The 13,076-nt window shown below is 34.2% G+C and overlaps 1 protein-coding gene across 1 annotated transcript in view; it reads left to right on the top strand.

Annotated features, from left to right (window-relative positions):
* LOC143249932 (A disintegrin and metalloproteinase with thrombospondin motifs 6-like) overlaps window positions 1-13,076 on the top strand; it is a gene marked incomplete at its 5' end in the record, with an annotated part of 99,817 nt that overhangs the window by 31,428 nt on the left and 55,313 nt on the right. Inside the window, 5 exon segments of the mRNA XM_076500549.1 lie at window positions 274-464; window positions 5,062-5,151; window positions 11,679-11,806; window positions 12,596-12,745; window positions 12,922-13,068. Of these exon segments, the coding sequence (XP_076356664.1) occupies window positions 274-464; window positions 5,062-5,151; window positions 11,679-11,806; window positions 12,596-12,745; window positions 12,922-13,068 (706 nt within the window).

The raw sequence follows: 13,076 nt of genomic DNA, 5'->3' as shown, positions 1-13,076 counted from the left end.
AACTTTCTAACTTAATACCTGTTATAAGATGTACAATAATTACAACCTAGCAGCTATAGATACAACTTTCTAACTTAATACCTGTTATAAGATGTACAATCATTGCATCCTAGCAGCTATAGATACAACTTCGTCACTTAATACCTGTTATAAGATGTAAAAGGATTACAACATTGCAGCTACAGTGATATATTTAATACCCGTTGTAACATCTACGGTTGTTGCACCTTAGCAGCCAAGGTAATGACAACTCTGTTTAATGTCTTTCCATAGACAGTGATAAGGAAAACATCGGTAAAAGACAGCTATGGGAACGGAAACACACGGCGCGCAGTCCTGTCCGAACGAAACGGTCAGTTAGCAAGGAGAGAAACGTTGAAACCCTTGTTGTGGTGGATAAAAAAATGAAAGATTTTTACCATAACGATGATGTAGAGACTTACGTTTTAACCATAATGAATATGGTGAGTCTGATAAAACACTTCGTTCTATTTCTCCATTTAAAATAATCAAGCTTGTAAATGTTGAACTTTAGAGTTCTGTTTTCTAGAATGAGTTTCTAGTGGTTTTTCTGGAATGTGTGTTAAATAGTGAAATGACATTATGTCTGCCTGCTGGTTTTGCTGTGTTTTATGTGACTGACTTAATCTTTGCTTTAGCCTAGCCTTTCTGAATGGACTTAATCCAATTCGTCTAATATCGTGACAAGTATACCAGCTAAAAGGCCCACCATGGCCAAATGTTTAAGGCACTCGACTCGTAATCTGAGGATCCGAATCCCCGTCACACCAAATATGCTCGCTCTTTCAGCCGTAGAGGCGTTATAATGTGATGGTCTATCCCACTATTTGTTGGTAAAAGAGTAGTCCAAGAGTTGGCGGTGGGTGGTGATTAATTGCATTCCCTCTAGTCTTACAATGCAGATAGCCCTCGCGTAGCTTTGCGCGAAATTTAAAACAAAACCAAATCAGCCAAAATAGTGATAATTCACAATAGTTCTGTTTTACCTAAATCTTCCCTCAAACCGGATCATTATATTCCTAAGGTTGTTTAATGTAAACTAGAGTTTATTATAATACATTTCGATGAAGATAAGTAAAATAACGAACTGTATCTCCAGAATGTAACTTTATGAGCCCAATATTTCATTATTACAGCTTCGTCAGGAGCTATCGATATCCTGCATGTTCAGAGATCCAGTTAAACCTAAACTGGAATGTTGTCGTCAGTAAATCGAACATCGAAACACGTGTTTACATGAGTCAAGTTTATGCTACAATAATACAAGACATTCCTAAATTGTTGTTACAAATCAAAGGAACAATGATACATACACAAAATGTTAACCAATAATTAAACTACAGACATCATTGTATCTAGAATAGAATATGTCACACCTTATTATATTGATACGTACACAAAATAATGTTGAAAATATTTTTAACCCTAAAGTGTGTGTATAAAAATTTCAACGTTGCTCAACTTATTAAAGTTTTTAAAGTGTCATTACGTTACCTACATTAAAGGACAACCTTGCTCTTTGTTTAATTTAGGTTTATTTTTCTGAATTATTTAACTTTTTCTGTCCAGAACATTATGATATAAGCATCAGATAAGATGTTACATACTTGTGGCAGGCTAGGTTCTTTTCGATAATGTTCTGAAACATCATTATTAGTACTCAGGTGTTCAACGTAACGTGTATGTTCGGATATTTGACCATGTACGGGTCGTCACGTTTCTTCTATATAGATATTAGAGAATCTTTAACGAGTTACTACATAAACTCTATCATCTATCATGTAGTCCATATTTAGCACTTTAACAGTTTTTTGTACGCTTGTTATTAATGAGTTAAGGGAAATGTCTTAATTTTGTATTATTTTAACAGGTAAGTCTAATTACTCTCTTTAGTTATGTGGTGATGTTAGCACTTATATATGAAATCACCCAAGTAGCTTGAACTTTAAAAGCGCTTTATTTATTCCCACGTTCAAAGGAACATGTCTATTTTTTTTGCCGATCACAGTTTCTTATGCTTTGTGTACATTCCTATGGATACGCATCTTGTCGTAAGAGTCATCAGGTTTTTCCCTAGGCCTCTGCAACATTTCTTTGTTATTACAATCCAATAGTTGTAGTCAATAACTAGAGCTCTGGTTCCAACAACAGGAATGAGAAAAGTTGAAATATACACAAAGAGCTTAGGTAGCTGGTTTATTAAAGATGCCAGTAATGATATCCTGATGTGAACTGTAGTGTCTAGAAACGGTAAATGTTTAACTGGTGAAAAGGACTGTAGTGTCTAGAAACGGTAAATGTTTAACTGGTGACATGGACTGTAGTGTCTAGAAATGGTAAATGTTTAACTGGTGACATGGACTGTAGTGTCTGGAAACGGTAAATGTTTAACTGGTGACATGGACTGTAGTGTCTAGAAACATTGAATGTTTAACTGATGACATGGACTGTAGTGTCTAGAAACGGTGAATGTTTAACTGGTGAAAAGGACTGTAGTGTCTAGAAATGGTAAATGTTTACCTGGTGACATGGACTGTAGTGTCTAGAAACGGTGAATGTTTAACTGGTGAAAAGGACTGTAGTGTCTAGAAACGGTAAATGTTTAACTGGTGACATGGACTGTAGTGTCTAGAAACGGTAAATGTTTAACTGGTGACATGGACTGTAGTGTCTAGAAACGGTGAATGTTTAACTGATGATATGGACTGTAGTGTCGAGAAACGGTAAATGTTTACCTGGTGACATGGACTGTAGTGTCTACAAACGGTGAATGTTTAACTGATGACATGGACTGTAGTGTCGAGAAAGGGTAAATGTTTACCTGGTGACATGGACTGTAGTGTCTAGAAACGATGAATGTTTAACTGATGACATTGACTGTAGTGTTTAGAAACGGTAAATGTTTAACTGGTGACATGGACTGTAGTGTCTAGAAACGGTAAATGTTTACCGGGTGACAAGAACTGTGGTGTCTGGAAACGGTAAATGTTTAACTGGTGACATGGACTGTAGTGTCTGGAAACGGTAAATGTTTAACTTGTGACATGGACCGTAGTTTCTAGAAACGGTAAATGATTAACTGGTGACAAGAACTGTAGTGTCTAGAAACGGTAAATGTTTAACTGGTGACATGGACTGTAGTGTCTAGAAACGGTAAATGTTTAACTGGTGACATGGACTGTAGTGTCTAGAAACGGTGAATGTTTAACTGGTGAAAAGGACTGTAGTGTCTAGAAACGGTAAATGTTTACCTGGTGACATGGACTGTAGTGTCTAGAAACGGTAAATGTTTAACTGGTGAGATGGACTGTAGTGTCTAGAAACGGTAAATGTGTAACTGGTGACATGGACTGTAGTGTCTAGAAACGGTAAATGTATAACTGGTGACATGAACTGTAGTGTCTAGAAACGGTAAATGTTTACCGGGTGACAAGAACTGTGGTGTCTGGAAACGGTAAATGTTTAACTGGTGACATGGACTGTAGTGTCTGGAAACGGTAAATGTTTAACTTGTGACATGGACCGTAGTTTCTAGAAACGGTAAATTATTAACTGGTGACATGGACTGTAGTTTCTAGAAACGATAAATGTTTACCTGGTGACAAGAACTGTAGTGTCTAGAAACGGTAAATGTTTAACTGGTGACATGGACTGTAGTGTCTAGAAACGGTAAATGTTTAACTGGTGACATGGACTGTAGTGTCTAAAAACGGTAAATGTTTACCTCGTGACATAGATTGTTGTACGTAGAAACGACAAATGTTTATCTGGTGACATGGACTGTAATAAGTAGAAACGGTAAAAGTGTAAGTTTTATGAATGTGTGAATTTATTGAAAAACTTATGAAAACTAATAAGACACTGTTAATTAGTGTTCCACGCTCCAAATATGTTATCTGTGAATAAGTACCAGATTGATGGGTCCATATCCCTTTCTGTTGTCTCTGACGTTATCTGTGAATAAGTACCAGATTGATGGGTCCATATCCCTTCCTGTTGTCTCTGACGTTATCTGTGAATAAGTACCAGACTGATGGGTCCATATCCCTTCTTGTTGTCTCTGACGTTATCAGTGAATAAGTACCAGATTGATGGGTCCATATCCCTTCCTGTTGTCTCTGACGTTATCTGTGAATAAGTACCAGATTGGTGGGTCCATATCCCTTCCTGTTGTCTCTCTGACGTTATCCATGAATAAGTACCAGATTGATGGGTCCATATCCCTTCCTGTTGTCTCTGACGTTATCCATGAATAAGTGCCAGACTGATGGGTCCATATCCCTTCTTGTTGTCTCTGACGTTATCTGTGAATAAGTACCAGATTGATGGGTCCATATCCCTTCCTGTTGTCTCTGACGTTATCTGTGAATAAGTACCAGATTGGGATACTAGGGTATAAGTGAACAAAATCCATCGTAGACAGAATAGAATTATTATTAAAAGGGCGTGAGTCATTATGTAACTAATACAGTCATATTAACGAATATAAACTAAAGAGATGTGAAACTCTCAAAGAAAGTAATATATCTATAGAAGATGGAATCATCTTCGATGATGCAATACAATCGTTACTCAATTGTGTATTTTGAGTTTTGACGAAGTCTCTATACACAATCTAATAATATTAGATAACAACATGAACTTTTTAAACACGTTTATCAATGTTAGATTCACTGCTGACAATTTAGATTTAATGTGATTAGTGAACTGGTAAGATATTGATAGCTCCTGTAATAATGACATACTGAACTTATAAAATTACATTTGTTTGTTTATTTACAGGGCTCTAACTTACATTGGATATCTGTCTTTCCTCGATATTACTATTCAGTTCTGTTTTTCGTATGTTAATAGTTTTTTTTTTTTTAAGGCTGGTTTAGATATATTTATTTTTGCATGTGTTTCGAGGACCTAATAGTGTGCTACGACCCCAGTGTAAAACATAAACACAAAAGTACATATTTTTTTTTGTATCTTAATAAAATTACTAAATCACAACACAAACGTGTGACAATTAACGAACCCCATCTTTTCCTCCAGGTGTCTTCACTCTACCACGACGCAACCATTGGTAATGCGATAAATATTGTACTGGTACGTGTCATCATTTTGGACGAACACGATGATGAGGTGTGTTTTTGTTGAATATCTTAACACAACTTCCGCTGTTGCAATATTTTGTGCTTGTTTTACAATATTTAATAACATTAATTTTACAAATCATCCTATATCACATCACTTTGTTTTTATTTTGAAAATAATTACACATGACCTCAGTTTATTTCAAACATTTTTCGGCTCATGTTTTTTAAATATTAAACTAATCAAAGTTTCAAGCTCAAACAATTTAATGTGTTTTTATAATATCAATGATTCAGCAGCGTAGACATGTTGCTTGTTTGTTAAACCCACGTAACAGACCGTAAGTAGAGACATCAATATAGTTTCAAACATTTCTTAACTACCGTTCTTGGTATATATCACTGTTTTCGATAGTTTTATATATACTTGAATAATTAATTTAATTAACACAATAACACTTTAGATTAAGATGTTATATATATATTTAAATTCATGTTGTTAATGATACGTTTTATTTTCCAATTTACTAACCTTCATTTACACACAACTGTACTAATTTACACCTTTATTTACACACAACTGTACTAATTTACACCTTTATTTACACACAACTGTAATAATTTACACCTTTATTTACACACAACTGCACTAATTTACACCTTCATTTACACACGACTGTAATAATTTACACCTTTATTTACACACAACTGTAATAATTTACACCTTCATTTACACATAACTGTACTAATTTACACCTTTATTTACACACAACTGTACTAATTTACACCTTCATTTACACACAACTGTATTTTAATCTAAAAAAACTGTTTTCGGTAAACGATATCTTTCTTCAGTTGACTTGCTAAATATGAAAACAGTATTATGTTGTAATGTTGGTTTGTTATTAATAACCTGTATTATGTTGTAATGTTGGTTAGTTATTAATAACTTGTATTATGTTGTAATGTTGGTTTGTTATTAATAACCTGTATTATGTTGTAATGTTGGTTTGTTATTAATAACCTGTATTACGTTGTAATGTTGGTTAGTTATTAATAACCTGTATTATGTTGTAATGTTGGTTTGTTATTAATAACATGTATTATGTTGTAATGTTGGTTTGTTATTAATAACCTGTATTATGTTGTAATGTTGGTTAGTTATTAATAACCTGTATTATGTTGTAATGTTGGTTTGTTATTAATAACCTGTATTATGTTGTAATGTTGGTTTGTTATTAATAACCTGTATTATGTTGTAATGTTGGTTAGTTATTAATAACCTGTATTATGTTGTAATGTTGGTTAGTTATTAATAACCTGTATTATGTTGTAATGTTGGTTTGTTATTAATAACCTGTATTATCTTGTAATGTTGGTTAGTTATTAATAACCTGTATTATGTTGTAATGTTGGTTTGTTATTAATAACCTGTATTACGTTGTAATGTTGGTTAGTTATTAATAACCTGTATTATGTTGTAATGTTGGTTTGTTATTACTAACCTGTATTATGTTGTAATGTTGGTTTGTTATTAATAACCCGTATTATGTTGTAATGTTGGTTAGTTATTAATAACTTGTATTATGTTGTAATGTTGGTTAGTTATTAATAACCTCATAAAATACGTCTATTCCATGTTTAGTGAATTTATAACCTGATTTATAAGCTAAAAGTGTTTTAAGCTATTTTCATTCTTCGTGTTTACTGTTGTGTCCTCTATCAATAGCAGGCCCGGCATGGCCAAGCGTGTTAAGGCGTGCGAGTTTTAATCTGAGGGTCGCGGGTTCGAATCTCCATCGCACCAAACATGTTCGTCCTCCCAGCCGTGGGGGCGTTATAATGTGACGGTCAATCCCACTATTCGTTGGTAAAAGAGTAGCCCACGAGTTCGCGGTGGGCGGTGGGCGGTGATGACTAGCTGCCTTCCCTCTAGTCTTACACTGCTAAATTACGGACGGCTAGCACAGATAGCCCTCGAGTAGCTTTGTGCGAAATTCAAAAACAAACTGTATCAATAGTACACTTTCTTATTATCTCCAGTTATGTAGTACAAAGAATCCTGTTCTATTTCAAAAGTAATAATTGCTACGATATCATTATATTATGATTTTATCACTTATAGTAAGGGTCATGTATGAGAAGTATGCTGTATTTTTTTACAATCTTCATTGGCTGACTATTCTATATAATAATGGAATGGGCCATCTTCTGTCATAATAGCATTCGTGATACGACGGAGCATAGAATCCTAAGGGATCGGTTATGTGTTCTGATGGTTGTTCCCCATCCAATCTTCAATATTATATACAGGTAGTTCAAGTTCATCATACACAAGTCAACTAGATTGAAGTTATGGGATTTTGGTGGCAATGGAAGATGCAGCAAGTCTCCATTATGGTTTTCAAGACACGCATAATTAGGTAACAGTTGTTGGAAACGTTGTCATCTTGGTCGTACTGGATCAGAAATTATGCAGAGAAAAGCTCTGTTTTTGATTCCGCCTTCCTCAGAGGTTAATGATATGTCAGTAAAACATGTTTCCAATGAGAACCCTCTACAGTTGAAGCCAAACACCAGACGTAAGTTATTTTTTTCGTTTTTTGTTCCTTCCAAACATGTCTTCTCACATCTGTGCAGAATAAACTGCACTAAATTACATTCAAACATTCTTTGCTTTAGACGACTCAAACATTCGTTTCTTCTTGGCATCTCAATGTAGTGAGTTTATGTAATGGATTTCTACTGCCATACTCTACGTATTACAATGGTCTTATAATCCTATCGTCCATTTATTAAAATGATCTCCTTTTGCCATAGTCCACTTAGTAAAATGGTCCCTCACTGCCATAGTCCATTTAATAAATGGTCTCTTATTGCCATAGTTCATTTAATAAATGGTCTCTTATTGCCATAGTTCATTTAATAAATGGTATCTTATTGCCATAGTGCATTTAATAAATGGTCTCTTATTGCCATAGTTCATTTAATAACATGGTTTCTTACTGTATATCTCATTTCACCATGTCTACTAGGTTACCTAAATATATGCTTGTCATAGTAATTGCTGACATTGAAAGATCACCTTAACACACTCACCAAGTTAGTTCAGAGTTTTAAGTATGATTAGACTAAGAATTATTCTGCAGTAGGTGTCTGTAACTTGTTGGCGATAAATTTGAACAATTAAAGAAAACACATATTCTATTTGTTTTAAAATAATATATTCAAAACAAGTCAAATGTATGTACAAATGTTATATACACTACAGGACACTTTAAATAATCATCTTTCTTTTCAAAATTCCACACAGGCAGATTCAATTACTTTAGAATCCAAATTAAATGAGGAATTATTACTTTGTACTCTGTTTCTTACTGTGCGGTCTGTGATAAATTCATTTACGTTATTCCATGGGTTACTACAGTTGTATCTCGATCTTTGAATAATTGTTTCTCTTTCGTCAAAGTTTCCACAAAGGGGTTCCATTACTTTACGATACATTTTGATAAGACAAAATATTTTCCTTATCTCTATTAAACTGTGAAACTCACTTTAAAATATCACCCTGGTAACACACCAGGTAACTTCAGGTTTTTAACTTTTTCCTCACTTAACTTTTCTTGACTTAATTGAACTTCGCTTAACTTGCGCTCGCTGGGTCGCCTATATTTGTACGTCGCCCAACTTAAACCTCGAATTTTCTTGACGTCACGCTACTCGAATATTAATAAAGCCTGGACAACAACGTTACTACAAACACAACTTACGATTCGTTTAGTTATGTAACGACATTTGTCATAACTAACATTTTTAAACAATCCATGTGCAGCTTCCGTATTTTATCTAATTGACTAACGTGGCAGTAAGTTAGGTTTTCAAATCAAACAGGCCCTACAGGAGCGCGAGAGAGGACCAGTGATGCCCAGAAATTGATGTTTTTCTTCAGACTATCTCTCGGCTTTAAAAGGGAGCCACTAATTAACTTTCCTGTTTTAGAAAGTAGACAATCACTAAACTTTAAATCACAAAGTAAACTCAATAAAGACACTTGCACTAAACAATCTTGTATACTAAATACCAACACCCATAGTCCATTTACTAAAATGGTCTCTTACTGCCACTGTCCACTAATTATATTAATTTTCTATTGCCATAGTCCATTTACTAAAATGGTTTTCTATTGCCATAGTCCATTTACTGCAAAGGTCTTCTACTGCCATAGTCAATTTACTACAATGTTATCCTATTGCAGTAGCCCCTTTATTGCAAAGGTGTTCAGAAGTTATGGCTATAGGTGGGTGTGGATTGCCCTTCACTGAATGTCTGTCTGTTGGCGTGATATTTAATGGCTTGTGGAATTTATCATCCTATCTTTCACCTCTTCTTCTTATTGGTTTTACGGCCACAATTCTCTCTTTCTATAAACAGTTTGTTCAACGTTTTGCATTGCTGATCAGGTTGAATAACAATATTTTGGAGCAGCCTACCAATCATAATGTCTAATTACTGTAACACCTGCTCAATGAGTTATCATGCACCATGTCTACAAGGTTACCTGAAGATATGCTTGTCTTAGTCATTGCTAACAATGAAAGATCACCAAGTTATTGCTAGTGCTGTTGGGATAATTTTGACAAATTGTCTAAACCATTGGTAGTGTTTTAAGGATAATCGCCTTGACACATTATGCTGTCAACCTAGCTTGCACCTACAGTTCAGGTCGTGTTCAAGTCTCAGAAAGTACATTGTTCTAATAAAGTGGCTGGCCGGTGTATACTGCTATGTATTAACATATGAAGTGACCTTTCTACTTTGTTAATAATAAGTCTGTCACTGTATTTCCCTTACCCTAACACGTATTAACTTCAGCATATTAAACTTCTGTTCAATAAGATGGACTTATGTTAGTTAAATGTCTTTTAACACTCCTACGAAAAGACGTTTCTAGTCCTGATTTCTTCAAACCCGTTCCCCTGGCTGTGGTTTCGCTAGATAGTAGACAGGGACAGTGGGAATCTCGTTAATCCATTCATTAATGGATTTAAATGGCAATTTCATTTAAATACAAAATTATTAGCCTAATATTAATAATCTTTCAAGTTGCTCTGGGGCCTATTAGGCCCCACCTTTCGTAGGAGTGTTAAATGTGTTGTCATGGGATTCTATTTTGAAAACAGAATGTTTTTAATTAAAATATGACTGTCACTTCTTATATGTTGTTGCTAGTCACATTGCTTAGGTACGGCATGACTAGTGGTTAGAGCGCTTGACTAGTAATGTAAGGATTGCGGGTTCGAAACTGCTTCGTACCAAACATACTCGCCCTTTTAGCCGTAGGGCGTTTTAAAGTGACGGTCAACCCCACTATTCGTTGGTAAAAAAGTAGCTCAAGAGTTGGCGGTGGGTGGTGAGGACTAGTTGCCGTCCCTCTAGTCTTACATTACTAAATTAGTTACGGCTAACGTCAGTAGCCGTCCTGTAGCTTTGCGCGAAATACAAACAAACAACCTCTTGCTCAAGTTTTCCGGCCATGCCACTAAAGTTTAAACTTATTTTCTCTGGATCATCTAGTCTATAATTATTTAAGATTTATCTTCATTTGAATATTTTCACACTTGGATTTAAATTTATTTCTAATATCTCTATTTCCCTCCACTCCAATACATTAAGTAACGACAACCCTGTTCTGTGGCTGTCACATACTTATCTAGAAACAATTTATAAACTTGTGTCATTGATCTGTAAACCAGCGAGTTGTAAGATGTAGTACAAACTGAACACTTTGTGAATCTTCATACAGCATGTTACCAAAAAAAACCTTTCTTAAAAAAAAAAAAAAAAAACAGTTAAAATATAACTTACGTGTAACGTTTTAGAATTCGGTGAGCCGATGAACACGAATTAGGTATATTACTTGTATTCATATTTTAGTATAATAATAATACCTAGTTTAATGTCATAAACTATTTTTCTTCACTGATACGTGTATTATTTCTGACGTAAGCTAAGCCTACAATTTTTAAGGTACGCTAAGCCTATTAACTACCTGTTCAGCAGAGTCCAAATTCTAATACATGACATTTTCATTTTATAAATGCCATTGGCTACCTATTTTTTACATCATTAGAAAACCAGCGTGTGCGTGTTTTAAATTTATACCAAATTTGCCACCAACAAAACTTGGGTGGTGAATTTGACGTTTGATTAGTTAGCGTGAGGTATTATGTATTATTATTACACTACAATAATATAGAAAAAAATTACTTTCAAAATTATTAGCACAGCTGTGAAATTAAAGTAATTAACTGCACGAAAACACATTGGATAATGTAACACCTTAATAGTACCTGAATCACTGAAAGAAAAGTTTAATTTGTTATTGTTGTTTAGCTAATGTTTCGATATATATAAAAAAACAACTAGAGTTTCACACTGTTTGAATCACTATGATAATTAGGAAAAGAAGGAATTGGTTTCTAAATCAATCGCCAATTTACTTAAATGAATCATTGTTTACGTTGAAAGAAAAAAAAATGAAATTCTTAATCAGTTAGTTTTATATTACTTCAAGAGACAAAGGATCTGGAAATTAATCACAACGCCAATTCCACCCTCAAGAGCTTTTGTAAATGGCAGCAGTATGTGAACTTTCAAGATGAAAATCACCCAAACCATCACGATGTTGCTATACTTCTAACCAGGTTAGTGTCCAACCCAGTATAACTTCATTTCTATAGAGCCATATTCCGAAGTTTATAATTTCTAAGCGACTCTTTAAGCATTATGACACATCAAGTCAATAGCGAAATATTTACTGAGTCAGTAGATAAAAAGAAAGACACTATTCTGAAGAGGCATTTTGTGTGTTGCTGGGCCAAAGTTTAAAACACTGACAAATTCTTCAATATATAAATTTACACTAAATACAAGGTTTTCTTAATTGTAAACATGAGTGTTTAACCAAAATAAGGTTTAACGAATATGTAATAGTTGATAAAGGAAAAATTAAACCTTAGAGATGACCTATGTATGAATTAAAATAATTCTGCCTGAGTTTCATAAATTCTTGAGTTAAATCATTTTTACTTGTCAATGGTACAAATAATTATATAAGGTAACGAGTATCAAAAACGAAGAAGATAACTGAATGAGTTTGGTATAATATGTGACAGTTCTGTGATCTCTCTATAAACATTTGTGTTTCATGTGATCTGCCTACAAAACTAAAAGAAAGTTTTTAATTTAAATTAAGGAAATTAACTTCTTGCACCATAATGTGTATTTTAACGACTGTAAACAATTATTTAAAATGTACAGAAGTGATAGTCTCGTTTTTGTTTTGTTTTATATTCGTATACGATTGGTTTAAACTGATGAGTTATTTACGAATATTTGGTCAAACATAATCATTAAGAAAACTTAAATTTATGGAGAACTACCAATATTATCTTTGATATAATGTGTTTACTCTTATTATTACTATTTCTTAGGTACAACATTTGTACAAAAGGAAATCAACCATGCAGTACGTTAGGCTTAGCAGAAGTTGCCGGAATGTGCCAACCTGGGCGAAGCTGTAATGTTAACGAAGACACAGGTTTAGCAGTGGCTTACACCATAGCTCATGAGATGGGTCACAAGTAGGTTATTAGTTTAGGATGTTAACTTGTTTTAATGTTTTCGAGCTGCATGTGGCGCTCAGTGAGAGACAGAATATGCTAACTTTCTGTTGTTGAAATTTAACACTATGATGACTAGCATTAATTGTACGTTACCTGAGGTATGATTCATGGAATAAATCAGCAATGTCTTACAGTTTCGGAATGAGCCACGACAGCTTCCACAATGGTTGCCAACTTTCATTTGAAGAACAGCAACATATCATGTCATCTCATTTCGCTTCTGAGGCCAGTCCTGTCGTTTGGTCAAAATGTAGTCGTTCGGAGATTACAAAGTTTCTTGAGTAAGTGT

Source organism: Tachypleus tridentatus, chromosome 4, assembly GCF_004210375.1.
Source record: "Tachypleus tridentatus isolate NWPU-2018 chromosome 4, ASM421037v1, whole genome shotgun sequence".
Classification (NCBI taxonomy): domain Eukaryota; kingdom Metazoa; phylum Arthropoda; class Merostomata; order Xiphosura; family Limulidae; genus Tachypleus; species Tachypleus tridentatus.
The sequence above is the reverse complement of the archived record's forward strand: the minus strand, read 5'-3'. Positions and strand labels throughout refer to the sequence as shown.